Source organism: Clarias gariepinus, chromosome 2, assembly GCF_024256425.1.
Source record: "Clarias gariepinus isolate MV-2021 ecotype Netherlands chromosome 2, CGAR_prim_01v2, whole genome shotgun sequence".
In the NCBI taxonomy this organism is placed as follows: Eukaryota; Metazoa; Chordata; class Actinopteri; order Siluriformes; family Clariidae; genus Clarias; species Clarias gariepinus.
This window is the reverse complement of record NC_071101.1, coordinates 19,959,283-19,979,002: the sequence shown is the minus strand read 5'-3', so window position 1 is coordinate 19,979,002 and position 19,720 is coordinate 19,959,283. Positions and strand designations below refer to the sequence as shown.

The 19,720-nt window shown below is 38.2% G+C and overlaps 1 protein-coding gene across 2 annotated transcripts in view; it reads left to right on the top strand.

Moving 5' to 3' along the window:
• Positions 1-5,353: 5,353 nt before the first annotated feature.
• The window catches only part of abcc8 (ATP-binding cassette, sub-family C (CFTR/MRP), member 8), a 49,262-nt gene continuing 34,895 nt past the window's right edge, over positions 5,354-19,720 (top strand). For both annotated transcript variants that reach the window (XM_053476871.1, XM_053476864.1), the window contains exons 1-9: positions 5,354-5,385; positions 6,355-6,517; positions 7,430-7,571; positions 8,079-8,200; positions 8,929-9,095; positions 14,345-14,587; positions 16,183-16,371; positions 17,741-17,905; positions 18,183-18,338. In XM_053476871.1, the coding sequence (XP_053332846.1) occupies positions 5,377-5,385; positions 6,355-6,517; positions 7,430-7,571; positions 8,079-8,200; positions 8,929-9,095; positions 14,345-14,587; positions 16,183-16,371; positions 17,741-17,905; positions 18,183-18,338 (1,356 nt within the window). In that variant the 5' untranslated portion in view covers positions 5,354-5,376. The remainder of the gene's footprint in view (positions 5,386-6,354; positions 6,518-7,429; positions 7,572-8,078; positions 8,201-8,928; positions 9,096-14,344; positions 14,588-16,182; positions 16,372-17,740; positions 17,906-18,182; positions 18,339-19,720) is intronic.

Below are 19,720 nucleotides of genomic sequence, written 5' to 3'. Positions count from 1 at the left end.
CTGTGTTTGGTGTGAGCTATGTTGCCATTTCCTGTGGCAGTATCTCACTCAATGCAACTGAGCTTGAGTAATTATGACTCCAAGGGCCATTTTGTTCCAAAAGCTCGGAGCCTGATCTTTTAGATTATTTTTTTTTTTTTTTTTGACAACATGGTCCCTTACACTTTCTGCAGTACTCTATAGGGAGCTGAGATAAATAGCTGTAAGGCGTAAACATGTGTAAATGTGTTAGGTAGCATACAGTACCAGTGCATCGTAGGTAAAATTAATTATATTTTAATTTTTTTGATAATACCTCTGCCAATACAGAAATAAAGAACTGAGAGGAGTTGTTGTGGGAGGGGCATATTTGCACCACATACAATATTTCAACTTTATTATTTTTATCAATAACACTTAACCCTGATCTGCTCAGATGTAAAATGAGATAAAAATGTTAGTCGCTCTGGATAAAATGTGGGTTACCAAGGTTTGTCAATGTGTGTATAACTAAACGGCAGTTAAACAGAAAACAGTCAACTATATACAGAAAAAATAGGCGTTGTTTTAAACATACTTACCAGTAATGCAGTTTTTATGTGATAAATGAAATCTACTTTTAAGATATTTTACTTTATGTTCTGCCTTATTTGTGTGTTTGGTTGTTTGAAATTATGTTTCAAAGAAAAACCAACCACGTTCTTTTAATTTCACTGCTTGACAGTATAAATAGTTAATTACTTTATTATAATAGATTAGTATTTTCAAATGTTTTATGAAATATGTCTAGGTGTTATGGTTGCCTTTGATGCATTGAGAAGTCTAGTTAAAGGAAATCATCTGAGAGCATGGCTACCTATACAAGAAACTACCAGCTTGATGGAGGCTGAATAATCTTAATTATCTTATCTTAATTTGTGGCATGTGGGATGATCTGCACCATATCTGAATATTCAGACTGAATTAAACATGGAATACATGCTGGAATGTACTGTAGCTCTTACTATAGAAAGAAATGCTTCCTTTGAGGTCTATTAAAGGTTTAGATCAATGCAGGGCTGTAAAACGATGGAGAAGCATTTTGTGCATCTTTCAGGATTGTCAATCAACTCAACCCTTAATTAAAAAGTAAGCACTAAGGCTTTTGAACTGGATTTGCATATGGGTCTGAGGAAGTTTACATTGATTGACTCATCAGTGTTATCGTGGTATTTTGCAATGCTTCTTGTTTTGTGTTACCTTTAGTATCTGTAATGACTGTGTTAGGAAATATTTTGGAATTTCAAATATATAGAACCGATTTAGTCATAAAGGGAAATATATCGGAATAGAAAAGTTTTCCCATGGTATCCTTCTTGGGTTTCTCAGTGAATTGTGTGTGTGTGTGTGTGTGTGTGAAGCTAGGATAAATAATTAATACATTCAACGTTTTTTCTGGATTTTTATATAGGAATTTGTAGGGTGAGAGATTATTGTTAATGGAACTGTTAAGATTATAAAAGATATTTATATTTAAAAAATATATATATATTAAAAAAATGAACATGGCACTGGGTCCAAACTGCCCAAAGTTAGCCACTAGAGGGCGCCAGAGATATTTGTCGTTATGTTTTAAACGTTGTTATGCCGCTCACTCACAAAAAATGTGAACACGCGTGTTTTTCTCACCATTCGTGGAAAATTGCGTTGAAAATGCTCGTGGTGAAAACACCAGGTACAGCGGTCACCTGGTCACTGCTATCTGAAATCCGACAATAAGATAACACTGTTAAAACAGCAAGAGAGTGAGAATATAGTGCGACACGTTGGACCAGTAAATATTAAAAATAAATAAATAAATAAAAACAATAAAACAATTTGTATGTATATCTAAAAAGGTGGGAAATGAGAAATACTGGTGCAGTGTGATGTATTATCAGAAATGTCAGCAAGAATACATGAAAGAAGCAAGTTATTAATCAGAAGTACACATGAAACATTTCCATGTGTTTTAATGAGAGAGAGAGCCAGGAGCAACACCACAGTTACAGTTCAGTGTAACACCTTGTGCTGTGGGTTACTGCAACACTAACCTGTAACTTCCTGCCTCATGAGTTTATTCATGAGCTTTTCTTTTTTTCAGCACCATGGCCAGATCCAGCCTGAACAAACACTGGCCATATGTCAGAGTAAATCTGCTCCTCATCCATTATTTCAGTGCTGCTCACCTTTCCAGTGGTTAAGGAAGGAACAACAGATCTGACTGACATTATGTAGTTAAGCTGTGCGTCTTTACACACTTTTTACACTTCGGCTTTTAAACCCATTCTGGATTAAACGTGGAGCACTATTGTTATGATGATTCCGCGCTACAGGCAGGTATGTATGCTGTTAAAACAATATATATCTAGATTTATGATACCGTAATTATCTGTTTGTGAGAAATCAATATAACATATTATGTTTACGATGAAGCCAAACCGTTAAGTGTCAGAGCAATTTGTGAGGTACACTCCCTTTACTGAATACATTTACATGCCACATTTGCCTCATTTAGTTTACTTACAATTGAGACTGCTGAAGATATGCCTGGAGTGAGAGATCTGCTCAATAACAAAACAGTGGCATGTCCTTTCTGGTATCCGATGATAATTAAAGTCTTTTTCCGTCCTGCACTTTTTAGTCCTGGTTTAGTGTTGTACTGTAATTTTAGTGATTTCATTGTTTTAACTTGCCTGATCCTGTGAAATCCTCTGAAATGATCTGTATTTATTTGTGAAGCTGTAGCCATACTGTATGGATGAGTGATCAAGGAAAGGGAGCCATGATGCTCTGTCAGATCAGGTAATCAATTCTTCACACCCCCACGGTGTTGCTTTCCTCGCCATTCCTCATTACAGTGCTTGAGTATGTGTGACAGAGAGAAACCCAGAGTGAAGTCCACAACAGACGAGCACAAAAGTAGATACAGATAGTGTGTCAGATCTCAAGGATGCTCCAGCTGCTTTCCGAGTTTATAAATGACTCATAGTCATTCTTAACCTCTGACCTCAAGTTCCCTCTGCAGACCAATAAAGTTCCTGCTGGGATGGCATAGAGGTCATTGTGCACCTCACACTGACACTTGGAATATTTGGGACATTTGGAATATTGTTTAATATGTAAAAGAAATCAAAGGCAAAGACTGCATGCTCTGTTTTTTTTTTTTATAGCTTTGCACAAAAAGACTGAGTTGCCTGTTCAGTTTGGCTGCTTGTTTGCTTTGACTTTCTGTTATTGCGACATTAATTCAGTCACAAGGGCATTATGAAGAAGAATATAGTTCAATTAAATATGTGAAAATTGTCTGAGGGCGTGCTTAGCCTGATGACCAAGAAAAATTAACAAGCTACAGTACTTAGGAAGTTAGCACGGTGGCCTTGCACCTCCAGGGTTGAGGTTCGATTGCCACCTCAGGTCTGTGTGTGTGGAGTTTGCATGTTCTTCCCTGCCTGGTTGATTTCCTTTAGGTACCATAGTCCAACATCTTGCTAATATTGCCCGCAGTATGTAAGTGAGTGTGGGATTTTGGGCCCTGTTATGGATTGGCACCCCATCCTGGGTGTACCCCACCTTGTGTACCGAGGACCCCGGGATAGACTTCAGGCTTCCTGTGACCCTGAACAGAATCATTGGTATAAAGAATGAGTGAGTGAGTGTACATAAGAGTAAAACAGGAAATATTGGTTAACATAAAAAAAGGAAACCTTGCTTTTTGTAACCCTTAAATCAGAGTTTTCCAAAGCTAGTCTTGGAGAACCTCCTGCTCTGCACATTTTAGTGTTTTAGGGCTCCCCAAGGACCAGGGTTGAGAACTGCTGCCTTAAGTGTTTTTTGTTTATCCCAGTGGTTCTAAACTCTGAGCCTGGAAGACCACCTGCAGTGGGTGTGTTAGATCAGGGAAAACACAAGAAAGAGCATGGCAGGTGGTCCTCCAGGACCACAGTAGAGAACCACTGGTTTATCCTTCTGAGAGTTTTTAGTAGCATATTTCCTTCCAGTAAGGCTTTTAAAAAGAACATTTTTCTTGCTGTTGTTGCTGTTGTGGTGTGGTGTATTGGATAGTTGCCAACATTATATTAAAATGCTTGTGGCATAACCAATGCTGTAGTCTACGGATTACTACGTGATTTCAGTTAGCTACGAAAATCAACATGAGGAGATGCACTGTTAATCTCAGAGCAGCATAATGGTGTGAAAATAACATGCTACAGGGTAGATAATTAAAGTGAAATAGTACAGTCACGTGCTTGTCTGCATTACTTGCTTTTCTCCTGGGCAAACAGCCTGGGGCAAACGGGCATTAGTGGCTCAGTGGTGGGTTTCTCATTGGATCCATTGGAGGTCCCAAGCTCGGATAAAATGGCAGAGTTGCATCAAGAAGGGCATCTGTAAAACCTGTGCCAAGTTGTGTGTGGATGAGATGGGCGACCCCTCAACATGAGTAGCTGAAAGATTAACAACAACAAACAGACTGGGACAGCACAGAGGCCTGGCTGTTCTCTCTAACAGCTATTTTACTCACAGCTATTACAATGTGAGAAGAACTTTAACAAATGTTATTTAAAAAATGCTCTTGTCTTACAATCACTGACTCCATTGATAACTTTAATTAATTGTAATGTTACGTGTAATAAAAAAAATAGAGACTGCAAATGATTAAAAGCTTTCAAGCTTTGTGTAAAATTGTTAACCATGACAAGAAATAGGTGACCGTTGTTATACAAAGTATTACTTGGCTCTGAAACTTCCGGCTTTTTATTTTATTTCATACCCTTTAAGAGAGAGGGAGTGATTCATATATTATTTACTAAACAACGTTATAAATACCCTTGAAGCTGCATTTAACCTGAGATTTCATTCACTGTTAAATCCTTGAAACACTATGTGTTGTTGAAATGAGTTCTTGTAACATGAAATAGACCTGATACCATAAAACAAGGTCAGTCTCTTAAAAATGTAGGCTACAGGGAGATGTTCAGACTATGCCACTCAGTCATTCTCAGTCTGTGCTAGGGATCGTAGAAGTGTTGCGTTATAAGATAAATATAGCGACGTTAGCAGCAAATGCCATTCATTCACTGAATGAGTCATCCTAAACACAGTACACTGTATGTGTGTGTGTGTGTGTGTGTGTGTGTGTTTGTGTTTGTGTATGTGTGTGTGTGTGTGTGTGTGTGTTTGTGTTTGTGTATGTGTGCATTACCAGACACCCACCATCTATCCACCCAATCCTTTTACTTATGGAGCTGCCTGATAGTTAGTCGTGTCAGCGTGTCTTTGTAGGAACAATGGCTCCCATGGGTGGATTTTAGGTACAGGACAGGAAGTGACAGGAAGGACAAAGGTGAATATGGATGTCTGCGTACTGATTTCTGCATGGATCAGGTAATCAGGTTAGGTAAAGACTGTAGTAATGTATTGTAAATTTGAATAAATTTGGTTAATTCTATATAAAATTACTATAAAATTAGGCAATTTACATGTTGTTATATACTGTATCAGTCTAGGCTTAATATTGAAATGCATTATGTCAAAATATGCATCATGAAATTATACAAAATACATTATGAAGTTATAGGAAATTATGCATTATGAAATTATATGGATCAATCATTTGAAGGCTGTTAGTGTGGATCTTCTATGATGCATGCATTCTGTCTGCTTCTTACCCAGCTTAAGAAGGTTTCAGAGCTATATTGTTAAATTCTTGTTTAATTTGCAGCGAAGATTTTTTATTAAAAGGTGTTCTATACAAATTGACAATCTTGGTTGATTCATCATGCCTGACACGTAGCTCATGATGTGTGAACTGTTTTATGATGCTGGTGCTACGTGCTCTCCCTCCCCCTCTCCTTCAGCTCTCGCTCCCTCTCTCCCCCTCTCTCTTTTTCTCTCTCTCTCCCTCCTCTCTCTCTTGTCTTTCGCTCTTGCTCTTCCACTCTCTCCCTCCCTCCTTCTAACCATTCCTTGTCATGTGAGCACAGACAGATGCACACACTTTCAGGCACACAGCACAGATATCCTCACAAGGTCAGCTATGAGCTCTAATTGAAAGGAGCTGGAACATTTCTTTGTCCTCTTCAGCAAGTGTATACGGGCATCTATTTTTTTTATACTCTTCTTGAGCTGTTATTAAAGGGATGTATTTGAGCTGCGCAGATGCTGGGGAAATCCGATGCAGACACGACTGTATGTGCATGCAGAACTTGAACTTACCTGCTTTCTGCGCTCTACCTGCAGCAAGGATGTAACTGGCTACGGATAAGATTCGACACCTCCTGAGCACCTCTCCTTTCCTCCTCCCCCTCTCCCTCTGGTTTTCCTCTCCCTCTCTTCCCTCTGCTGTTCTTGCAGAGCCCAGGCTCCACCATGTCCCTGTCTTTCTGTGGCAACGAGAACAACTCCGTCGCCTACAATGTGGACCATGGTGTGCTCAACAATGGATGCTTTCTCGATGCCCTCACTGTGGTGCCCCATGTCTTTCTACTCTTCATCACATTCCCCATCCTCTTCATTGGTAAGTGCCACAGAAAAATTCTCAGCAACCTTCAGTCAACCTTCTGGTGTACATATATTTTTGTAATGCAGTAATGATTTTTTTTTTTTTTTTTTTGCTGTTTGGACAAAGGCGTGGTATAAATGTTTTCACAATTAAAACACATAAAGCGCTATGTAGGCCAAAGGTAAAAGAAATGTCAAAGTATTTTTGTCTAAATTTACCCTAGATAAGCCCAAAATAGTCTCAAACCAGAATTTATAGGACATAAGGTGAATGCATTAGTGTGTGGGACTATGTTACAGTCTTGCTCTTAACCACAGCAGACATGGCATAGCATTAAAGCATCACACTAATCTTGTGTCTTACATTCACAAAAATCTTTAAAGCTATCAGATCTTCAGACAACAATGCCACAACTCAGCCAGACTAGGTTTCCTATGTCAATGTATTACAAGCTATCTACAGTAATTTTTCCCATTAACAAATAATTAATTCTGAGTTTTTGAGACCAGATGGTAATGAGATGAGCTGAGATGGCAGAAGAAGCATCAGAAAGATGAGTTTTAGTTACACAGAGGTGCAAGATGGAGCTGTTCAGTAGGCAGTGAATTACTCTTTCTAGCATTAAACTCATCTTTTCACCTGGAAATGCCAAAGCCTTCCAATTTCCATAATATATTGGCAGGTAAGTGGCCTTGGCACTAGAGCAAAGCTTTGGCGCTTTATTTAATTGTTACCGAGCGAGTCAGCAGCCAAAACACATTGAGCAATAAAGCTTTCTTCTTCAGGATTTCGATGAATGTGATTTAGCTAAGTGACAGATGTTGGTCCCTTATGTCTGTGTAAGCCTGGTGTTAATCCGCTGGAAAGACTGCAAATTGTAAAAAGCTACACCAGCACGGAATCAATGCCCAGTTTATTTTTTCATAGGTTGGGGCAGCCAGAGCTCAAAGGTTCACATCCATCACAGTACGTGGCTTCATTTTCCTGGACACAACCTGCGCTGGATTCTCACTTTCATCCTTCTGTTTGTGCTGGTGTGTGAGATCGCAGAGGGCATTGTCTCTGATGGGTGGGTTTTAACTCCTGAACTTTAAAAATTTTGCATCAATCTGTAAGGATATCTCTAGGAATAATCTATTGACCTGATTGAACAATATTGAATGTTTTGTCTCTTCAGGATAATCCCTATGCACCACTTTAAATTAATTGAGTTGAAGCTCTTTAGCAACAGTGTTTTCAATCTAGTAAAGGAGATTATACTGTGAAATGCCAATCCATGAAATTATGCACATGTTCAAATACATATATTTATTTATTTAAAAACCAGCTTTCAGAAATTGTCAGCCATACAAGTCCTTTGTGATTTAACTGTTACTATAGAAACTACAGAGAAGAAGCGCATTAATATAAATGTATGATTTGAGTTGAATTCAGAAGTACTGACCTACAGTAGAAAATAAATTGATGCCCTCTGACCAATCAGAATCAGGAATTCTACAGTGATGTGGTGTGAGCTGTTTTAACCCCGTCCTGTACAGTATGTGTGTCTATTTTTCTTTTTCTCTTTTTGTCACAGGTTTACACAATCTCTTCATCTACATCTCTACATGCCTGCATCCCTGGCGTTCATGGCTGCTATCACTTCTATAATCTACTACCACAACATAGAGACCTCGAATTTTCCCAAGCTGTTGCTAGGTGCATGATTTTCTCACATCGGGCATCACAAAAACACACAATGGAATAAAAAAACTTACTTTTCACTACGGTCTTTTCCTATGCTCGTTAATTGAAGAGGCTATTTGCTTGACCATATGGGACATAAGTATTGACCTACTCATTATTAACACTTTTGGCCAGGGCTCTGTAACAGAGCAAGCAATGACATCTTATGCTGTAAATGACAAGAGATTGTACACTTATAAGGGGTATTAATGGCTGTATAAAAAGCAATATGTTGAAATTATTTCTCTGTGAATAGGGGCTGTTAAAATGACAACAATAGCTAGTGATAGAAAAATCTACCACCTTAGAGCAGATACACAGTGTAGCATGTCTATGAGCATAATAGATAATAAGGAACATTAGATAAAATAGAGTACATTAGCATTAAATAATGTTTTTTCATTCTTTATATATATATATTTTTTCTGTATCTATGTGATCCGATCCTTTAACAGTTCTAGATCATCTACATGCTATGTGTTATCTGTGCAAATGCCCTATTATTTATTTGAGCCGATATTGTATGTTCAACAGTTATCAGTAAATTATTACAGTGTGTATATAGTGCATGTTGGCCTACGTGCTTTATATCATGACTGTAATGCTATAAAGCAGATGAGAAACATGTGATCCTCATCAGACAGAATATCACTAGTGTTTCAAAATATATTATTATTCTTTATGGCTTAATCTGTTCACAGCATTGCTTATTTATTGGATCTTGGCATTTATCACCAAAACCATCAAGTTTGCCAAGTACACAGAACATGGCATCGGTATGAGACAGTTGCGTTATTGCTTGACTGGGCTCCTCGTCCTGCTCTACGGCTTGCTGCTGGCTGTGGAAATCAACGTTATACTGGGGCGGGTAAGTGGCATGCTATTTGTGTATGCTGGTAAAGAAGTCGTTGCGAGTAGTATTGGCTTGGTCATGATATTGAACGGATGAGTTAAAAGAAATTCACTACAAATTATTAAGCAGAGTATTGAAGCAGTGGGTTGCTTTGTGTATTAAACAATGATACATTTGTGAAAGAAGAAAGAAAATCACCAAGAGATGATGATGATGATGATGATGATAGTTGAGCTGTCAGTATGGTTGCATAGTGGTTAGCACTGAAGCCTTGCCATCCACAAGATAAAGCATTCAATTCCTGTCTTAGGTGTGTGCTGATTAGGTTAGTGTGTAAATGAGGGCGTGAGTGTGTAATTATCATGTTGTTTTATGGCCAATATTCCTTTTATTGGTTTTGCAAATGTTAAAAAAAGCATCAAGGCACTTGTTATAGTAATAAGGATGGAGTTTTTTTTTTTTTACTTCATTATTTATTGCTTCTAAAGCACTGGTAATTCATTCATCTCAGCCACCCTTGGCTGTGAAGATTTATTGACCACCATAGTAAAGTGTGGCTCTTACAAACCTGCGTCCCCATTTAGTATATCTGATAGGTGTAATTATACATTTTTTTATTATAGTTGTTAATAATACTAGTATTGGTACTAGTTATTCACCGGTTTAGCATTTTGTTCGGAAATTGTGCTTGGCAGAATATTTGTACTACAGTATATTTGAAGATGGGGTCAGTGGGTTTAAACTCATCAGCATTATAGCTTATTATTCATTTTCTTATTTATAGCATATCATTACCTACCATGAATCATTCAGTGATCACAGTGAAAGTAATGGAAAAAATGTGCATATTTTTACAAATATTTGAGTTCCAAGACCCTAATGGGGTTTGGTTTGTTGGAACCATCCCTGACAGGGAGAGCATCTATCTTTTTTTTTTAAGCAAAGCCTATATTTGTGGTATTGAATATGAAACCAGATATAATGCCCAAATTTGATGACTCTACTATCAGCTCTTTTTTTTCTTCATTAGATTAAACTGTAGAACTGATTCTTGTGTGATATATGATGCAATTAATCCTCTGAACTCCTAATGAAATTATGAGAAAAGGTGCTTCAGGAAAATGCTATAACTAAAGGACGAAATAAGCACTTGTTTTGTATACTGTATGTGTGCTTACACTTTTATGCATGAGAGTGTACTGTATCTACATATATGGGTATACAGTGGTGTGAAAAACTATTTGCCCCCTTCCTGATTTCTTATTCTTTTGCATGTTTGTCACACTTAAATGTTTCTGATCATCAAACACATTTAACTATTAGTCAAAGATAACACAAGTAAACACAAAATGCAGTTTTTAAATGATGGTTTTTATTATTTAGGGAGAAAAAAAATCCAAACTTACATGGCCCTGTGTGAAAAAGTAATTGCCCCCTGAACCTAATAACTGATTGGGCCACCCTTAGCAGCAATAACTGCAATCAAGCGCTTGCGATAACTTGCAACGAGTCTTTTACAGCGCTCTGGAGGAATTTTGGCCCACTCGTCTTTGCAGAATTGTTGTAATTCAGCTTTATTTGGGGGTTTTCTTGCATGAACCGCCTTTTTAAGGTCATGCCACAACATCTCAATAGGATTCAGGTCAGGACTTTGACTAGGCCACTCCAAAGTCTTCATTTTGTTTTTCTTCAACCATTCAGAGGTGGATTTGCTGGTGTGTTTTGGGTCATTGTCCTGCTGCAGCACCCAAGATCGCTTCAGCTTGAGTTGCCGAACAGATGGCCGGACATTCTCCTTCAGGATTTTTTGGTAGACAGTAGAATTCATGGTTCCATCTATCACAGCAAGCCTTCCAGGTCCTGAAGCAGCAAAACAACCCCAGACCATCACACTACCACCCCCATATTTTACTGTTGGTATGGTGTTCTTTTTCTGAAATGCTGTGTTACTTTTACGCCAGATGTAACGGGACACGCACCTTCCAAAAAGTTCAACTTTTGTCTCGTCGGTCCACAAGGTATTTTCCCAAAAGTCTTGGCAATCATTGAGATTTTTTTTAGCAAAATTGAGACGAGCCTTAATGTTCTTTTTGCTTAAAAGTGGTTTGCCTTGGAAATCTGCCATGCAGGCCGTTTTTGCCCAGTCTCTTTCTTATGGTGGAGTCGTGAACACTGACCTTAATTGAGGCAAGTGAGGCCTGCAGTTCTTTAGACGTTGTCCTGGGGTCTTTTGTGGCCTCTCGGATGAGTTGTCTCTGCGCTCTTGGGGTAATTTTGGTCGGCCGGCCACTCCTGGGAAGGTTCACCACTGTTCCATGTTTTTGCCATTTGTGGATAATGGCTCTCACTGTGGTTCGCTGGAGTCCCAAGGCTTTGAAAATGGCTTTATAACCTTTACTAGCCTGATAGATCTCAATTACTTTTGTTCTCATTTTTTTCTGAATTTCTTTGGATCTTGGCATAATGTCTAGCTTTTGAGGTGCTTTTGGTCTACTTCTCTGTGTCAGGTAGCTCCTATTTAAGTGATTTTTTGATTGAAACAGGTGTGGCAGTAATCAGGCCTGGGGGTGACTACAGAAATTGAACTTTTAACTGTGATAAACCACAGTTAAGTTATTTTTTAACAAGGGGGGGCAATTACTTTTTCACACAGGGCCATGTAGATTTGGAGTTTTTTTTCTCCCTTAATAACATAATCTTCATTTAAAAACTGCATTTTGTGTTCAATTATGTTATCTTTGACTAATAGTTAACGGTTTTTGATGAGCAGAAACATTTAAGTGTGACAAACATGCAAAAGAATAAGAAATCAGGAAGGGGGCAAATAGTTTTTCACACCACTGTATGTATATAAAGACAGAGACACAGAGAGAAAGAGAGAGTGTGTGTGTGTGTGTGTGTGTGTGTGTGTGTGTGTGTGTGTGTGTGTGTGTGTGTGTGTGTGTGTGTGTGTGTGTATATTTTCTTTATCTCTCCCTGGAGTATATTTCAAAGCACAAGTTTATTTCAGTCAAATGGACATTGTCGGTGTTTATACTGAAATCTCAGTCCTTGTACATCTGTGTCCTCTCTGAACGCAATCTAGCCTTTCAGCTTTTATCAACATCCTGTTAGTTTTTCCACATCAACTCCCGGGATTCTCCAAGATTCCTCCCGCTGATTACTCACTGCACTGATAAGTAAATGCTTCTCCTTGAGGCTTTTCCCTCTAGTAAAGCCCCTAATAACATCTAGCACTGATGATGCACTGGAAGCGCTCTCTTCGAATCCCAGCATTGTAGATGTAATTATAGGATTTGTCATTGTTAGTAATTACAGAGGTGATGCAGAACTGTGTCTGCTCTGGACCAATACTGCTAGCTTGGGTTGATGGTTTCCAGCTTATCAGTACAGTAGTTCAAAATATTAACTGAAGGCAAAATAATGACATGGTTTCAAAATGCCCAAATATACAAAGTGTAGCTGCAAATTTTGTTAGGGATGTATTAATGGTGGTAAGGGTAGGGTTAGATGTGTAACAGCATTACTTGGCTGTAATATGCTAATATTTGTCAATGGCAGGTCCTGATAAGGAATTTGCGCCTGTGCGTTTTCAATGGGTCATATTCTGACCAGCTAGCTTACACATAAAAAAATTCAAAATTGCACACACCTGGAAAATTGGGTGACTTTCTACTTCTATATATGCTGCTGTCCTCTGACTGCTATCTAAAATTAGTGATGCACACAAAAAAATCTGACACATTGAGGGATTGTGTGTTTGTATTTGTCGGCTCCATAACAGTATTCATCATTTCTTTTCCCCTCTTCTGGTTTCTTTCATTTCTCTGTGCATCAGTCTTTTTATCAATGGTATTGCATGCTTGTCTAGTAGCTGTACAAGGAAAATAAACTAGCATCTCTGCTGTGATGTCATAGTAACATCTGTGCCTTGTTTTTATTATCTCTAAAATGGTTATGTTTGATTTGATGATGGTATTAATATTTAATTTAATAGACATCGTTTATGATTCCTTCAAACATTCTTGGAAGATAAAAAAAGGAGGCAGAGATACAAGCCAAAAGATTTGTTTAATATTGCATCATTAATATAACAATAAAACCACCTGCCTAATATTGTGCGAGTCCCCCTTGTGCAACCCAAACAGAATGGACTTCACCAAAGTGAACCAGGTGCTAGTTTATGCCTAGTGCTAGTGCTGGTTCAGAGCCAGTTCAATAGCGAGGGCCTTTATTAATCGGACTTGTTTATCTGGAACGTTCCACACATTTTTGATCTAGAGGCCTAGTCAACACCTTGATTTCTGTGTGATGCTCTCACATCAGTCCTAAACAATTGTGCAAAAGTGTGACAGGTACATTATGCAGAATAAAGTGGCTACAACTATTAGGGAACACCGTTGCCATGAAGGGGTGTACTTGGACTACAACAATTTTGAAGTAGTTGATATGTGTCAAATTAGCATCCGCATGAGTGCCAGGACCCGAGTTTTCCCAACAGAATATATCTGAGAGCATCACATTGCCTCTGACAGCTTGACTTCTTTCCAAATTACATCCTGGGGCCATCTAATGCACCGGCTGCCAAAAAAAAAAAAAATTGTAAGAAGAATACATTATTCATTAGAACCAGGGCACATTTTCTATGGTCCAGTTCTGATGCTTTTGTGACGATTGTAGGTATTGTCTGCATTGAACTTCAAACAGCATGGACACTGTGTCCGGTCTGCACTGCAATATATTGTGTATTTTGACACCTTTCCAATATAGGCATGGCTTTTCCCTCAATTCATGCTACAACAGCTCTTCTGTGGGATTAGAGTAGGCAAGCTAACCTTCACTATGTGCATTTGTGAGCCTTGGACACCCATGCCCCTGTCACTGGATCACATGTTGTCCCTCCTTGGAACACTTTTGGTAGTTAGCTGCAGACTGGGATCATCCCACAAGACATTTTATAGATGCCGTTTTAGAGATGCTCTGACCCTGTTTTTTATCCATCACTATTCGCCTGTCACCAAGTTACATCAGCATCAAGAACTGACTGTTTAGTTGCTGTTTAACACATCCAACCCTTTGACAGATGCCACTGTAATTATATACAGTAATCGATGTTATTCACTTCACCTGTCAATTATTTTAAAACTGTGTCCTATCGGTCCATTCTCACAATGTAATCACAATGTGGTGTCTTATTTAATATTTGTTTCTAAAAGGTTTTTTCTCTTGTGCTGAAATCTGGTGCTCTATCTTTGTCTGTGCAGCGCTATGTGTGTTTTGCCCATCCCACTGAAGTAAAGCCTCCGGAAGACCTGCAGGACCTGGGTGTTCGTTTCCTTCAGCCATTCGTCAATCTTCTGTCTAAGGGTACATACTGGTGGATGAACACATTTATCACCTCTGCTCACAGACGCCCCATTGACTTGAAGGTCATCGGCAAACTGCCCATTGCCATGAGGGCACTCACTAATTATCTGAATCTGCGCAAAGCTTTTGAAGCTCAAAAGGTAACACAATTGTTACAAGCTTTTCTGTCAATAATATTGAAAGATTTATTATGTGGATTGACCTTGAATGAGCACTCAGTATCTCAGTATATATTTAATAGTGGTAATGGAGTTCAGATGGTTCTGAGAGATCCCACTGTAACCTACAAGCTGCATGCCTGAGTCATGGTAGAAGGTTTTTATTTTCCACTTACACTTCCTTCCGTTGGCTGGAAGATCAAGGATGTTCCATTGTGAATGTGATGACATGTTGACCCTCAGTGGGGTGTCACTGTCTATTTGTGGGAATGTGAAGGGCTGTGTGAAGGGCTGTGTGAATGTTTTTGTGTGAGGGAACTGTAGGTACAGTAAATAAATGTTGTGGTTTTGGTAATACATCAGTGTTCACATGCTGTGTGAGTAATGTGAAGAAAGTCATGTCTCTACAGTAGCTCTTTCCTGCCACATCTGGATTCAACTAAGATAATAAACTTGTTTATTAATTTATTCTATACTGTAAATGAAGTCTTTCGTTTTTATGTTCATTTTATTTAGAATAATAAAATTGACAGCACGCTGGCTTAGTGGTTAGCACTGTCGTCTGGCAACCCAGGGTCCGATTCCCAGCCTGACTCAGTCCGTGTCTCTGTGTGCATGGAGTTTGCATGTTCTCCCTGTGCTTGGTGGGTTTCCTTAGGGTGCTCTGGTTTCCGTCCACAGCCCAAAAACATGCAGATTAGGCTAATTGGCGCTCCCAACTTGCCCTTAGTGCAAGAATGAGTGTGTAAGTAAGTGTATGTATGTATGTATGCCCTGTGATGGATTGGCGCCCTGTATACCCTGACTTGCGCCCTAAGTCTTCTGGGATCAGCTTCGGACCCCCGCGACCCTAAATATAGGATTAAGCAGTATAGATGATGAGTGAGTGAGTGAGTTAAAACAATAAAATCATTTTTATACATGCACGATTTCATGAGCATTAATTAATTATGATAGAAAATGTATGATGTATGATGTAACAATATCTTTGTAGAAGAAATTAAACTTGCTTATTTGTGTGGTGTTGGTACTATAGCACCTAAATCAAAGGATTTTTAACATTTTAAATACAATTAATATCTTAAAGAAATACTTTAAAAGAATCATTAATTCAATTGTAGAGCTTAATTTAACCATCTTGATGTGAAGTGATTTTTGATGTAATTATAAGACCATTCTTCTGAATTGCAATACTGCACTCTAATACTTCTATGAGACAGCAGGGTTGAGTCATATAATTTTTTTTTTTTTTTATTAATGCATAAGTAATGATTTTCTGTAAATGAAAAGCCTTTAGATACAAAAGAAAAAGCCTTATCTTTTGAACCATACATGTTTTTATCACATCTGGTGTATTTTGGGAATTTTATATCATTACTTGAAATGCTGGTGTTACCATGCATTACCAGAGAATGACTTCCTCAAGTGTTACTTATATACAACTTTAAACTGCAGATTCCTTTTGCAATTGGCAGAGCTCAAACTGTCTTTAAGTTTTATTATAGTCCTGTCAGAAGATCTACTGGGAGCACCTATTGCCTGTCATATTTTCCTTTCCCTGTCTTTTTGTGTAAAAGAGGCCTGATGGTCTCCAGCCACAGGGACCTCAGTGGATCTGGAGGGCTCTACGTGAGGCTTTTGGGAAGCCCTTGATCCTAAGCATTACCTTCCGTTTCCTGGCTGACCTGCTGGGCTTTGCAGGGCCATTATGCATCTCGGGTATTGTGCACCACCTCAGCAAAAAGAACCACACCATTCAGGCACCGGTAAGAGCATCTTAATGATACGTATGTTCTCCAGACTGGCTCACAATAACGTTCATTACACTTACTTACACTTATCCTTACATTATTAATCAGTGTATTTCAGTGCTGCTAATTGGCCATTTTCTTGCAGAAGAACCTGTTTTTAATTTATTTGCTGATTGTCCTGGTGCTGACTTCAGGGTCAAGCAACCCCCATCATTGCGAGGGTCTTTGCAAGGTTGATTAGATTGCTGCACCTGCTCTTATTCACCTCATATGGATGCTTAAGTTCTGCATTTCAGAGCCATGAGGTTCTCATCCATCTTCATCAAATATTTACTGGATGAACAGGATGGTTGCAGGCTCTCATATTTCTCCCCTATTCATGTATTCAATATAATATTGCGATCTACCTAACGCAGCAATAATCTCTCTTAACATCTTGACAAATGTTATCTCTTCTAATTTGATGAGGAGCCTGCTCAGTAATGGCTTTCACAGACTCAAAGAAAATTGATTAATTTATATTATAAAAATTACAGAAATGGTTTGGCGTGTCTAGAACGATTAAAGTAATGCAGCACAGGAAACAAACACAAAATGTGATTATTGCATTTTCTGGGGATTATTGTCCTGTCAGGGTTTTTGCTCATATGCATACAGTATGTCTGGTGAGACACAGGGAGACAGGACAGGTTTGAATTATTAACAACTCTATTTTCTTATTCAGTTGTGGTTACTACTATTGTTCCATTTTGCGGTTGACCTTACTCTCCTCAGTGCGTTTGACTACGGCTGCAGGCTGAAGGTCTTATTTTAATTGGAAACTTTGCTAAATTGATCGGATTTTGCATTTGGCCATGTACAATTAAAACAGTTGCTTTACACTAAAGAAGACACCCTACACACAAAGACAATGGCCTGTTTTCCCTGATTTTGTGAAGAATGCGCTTAGGTGGATTAACATGTAAATAGATCTGCTTATGAAAAAAGTAAATGATTTTTCAGAATTGTGATTTGCACATGTATAGATTGGCTTTTGAAAAAAATAGATAAGAGTTTAGTCTCTTGTGATATATTTTCTGCAGGCTCTCTCTTCTTTGATATTTCCACAGCAAAATAACTGTATAAGATAAGGGTGCAGCCAATTCGGCTTTTCATTTTTATCGAGTAGTTTTCTTGCTTTCAAAGACACCTTTAATATGCTGAAATAAACAAACAAACAGTAAAAAAATATTGCAGTCATTGCATTCTCCACAAGGCACTGATTCGCTCAATCTGTGTTGAGTCAGAAGATTCCTTTCCTACTGTGTAAAACATGATGAAATAAGGGCACCAGTACTCTGATGCTGCCCTCAAACTGAGATGTATTTCTTGTATCTTGTTTCAGACACAATTTTTGGGGGTCTATTTCATCTCCTCGCAGGAGTTTCTCGCTAATGCCTATGTACTGGCTGTGTTGCTGTTCTTTGCTCTGCTTCTGCAAAGGACTTTTCTACAAGCCTCCTATTATGCAGCCATACAAACTGGCATCAACCTTAGGGGAGCCATCCAGGTATCTCTCTCTCTCTCTCTCTCTCTCTCTCTCTCTCTCTCTCTATATATATATATATATATATATATATATATATATATATATATATATATATATATATATAACAAATAAAAAGAAGTGAACACATTGAACTTTTTATGTAACATACAGTAGCAATATAAACATTTAATGCATTCTTTCTGCATTTCTTTTGTAACCAACTTCATATAAATAATACTGGCTGGATTTGCTCTAAATGTACTTGCCTTTCATGCCTTTGTTGTCTTTTCTTAAATAGACAAAGATTTACAATAAGATCATGCGTCTGTGCACCTCAAACATGTCTATGGGAGAGATGACTGTGGGCCAAATCTGCAACCTTGTTGCCATAGACACCAACCAGTTGATGTGGTTTTTCTTCCTGTGTCCCAACCTGTGGGCCATGCCAGTTCAGGTATGTGTGTACTGGGTCACCAGTGTCACAGGCTATTTCTCTTAAATGAACCATTTCCTTGCTTTGTATTTACCTAATGTGTCATATTATACATTGCTGCATTTTAATACACCCCTCTCATGAGCATTTTTCTTATCTGTTTTAATTAAAGTTTATTGTCACCTTGCATCCATTTTGCTGTATGTTTGCTTTAAAGTTGGCAGATAAAAGCAGCTTTGCACAGAGGCAGAACTGATGCATTACACTTACTTGACAACATATTATTGCTGTATAGTCTTAAGTGAGTCTGACTCAATTCCTGTTTCTGAGTCAACAATATGAAACTGTGTCGTAATTGTTGGATTTGCTGCCGGTTACTGCAACACATTTCTGTACTGCTTGTTAATTTACAATTAAAGTTCAAGGTTTTTGACCACCATATAAATTAGCATAAAAGCAGATCAGCATTTAATAATCTAAAACCTAAAAACCTATCCAATCAATAAATATGGGGTATTGATAAATATATATTATTAGATATTGGGGGCAGTGGTAGCTCAAAGGGTGAAGGCACTGAGTTACTGATTGAAAGATCAGCGGTTCGATCCCCTAGGAACTTTTCTGGGAACAAACTAGATCTGATCTAATTGTGGATCAAAAGGTAGACTGTCGCTAAAATTCACTCGAGTTCAAACAAAAATCTAGTTAATTCTAGTTCACACCAAAATTCACACCAAATCACTTTGCTGGTTAAGCAAACCTAGCCCACCAACATACTGTAATTATGTTTTATAGATAATAACAGCCTGGTCTATGAATATTTTATTTATAGTGTTTGTTCTCCAAATGCTCCTGCCTGAATTCAGCTCTCATTTATTCTCATCAGAATCTCTGCGTGTGCACCTTAAGGCTTAGCTCTTCTTATTTAATTGCTAGTCTGTACTTTTGGTTTTAATTCACCATATTTAAATTTCCCTCATATGGTGCACATTCGCCATGGTGTATCTTATACATACAATATTTATTTTTGGCACATAGTTTTTTTTATTGATAACACTAGTTGGTCTTCACTCCATAGGGTGTCCTCCAGCACATCATAAAATTTAAATGTGGTTTAAAGGTCAGGACTTCATTTTACTGTATGTGTGAAAATTTCGCATGCTCTTTCACAATTCGAGCCCGATTAATCTTGGTATTGTCTGAATATGGGATAACCTGGTCATTCAGTACATCTTTGTGTAATCTTAATGTTTCCCCGCAAATTGAAGCTTTTTTCCTTAATAGTCTCACTATAACAAGTGGGTTTCTTCTGGTCACACAGCTGTTTAGTCCAAATCATGTTGTATTGTGTACAATGCACATTAACTAATTCTGGCCACATTTCTTCTGAGAGGTTGAAGGTT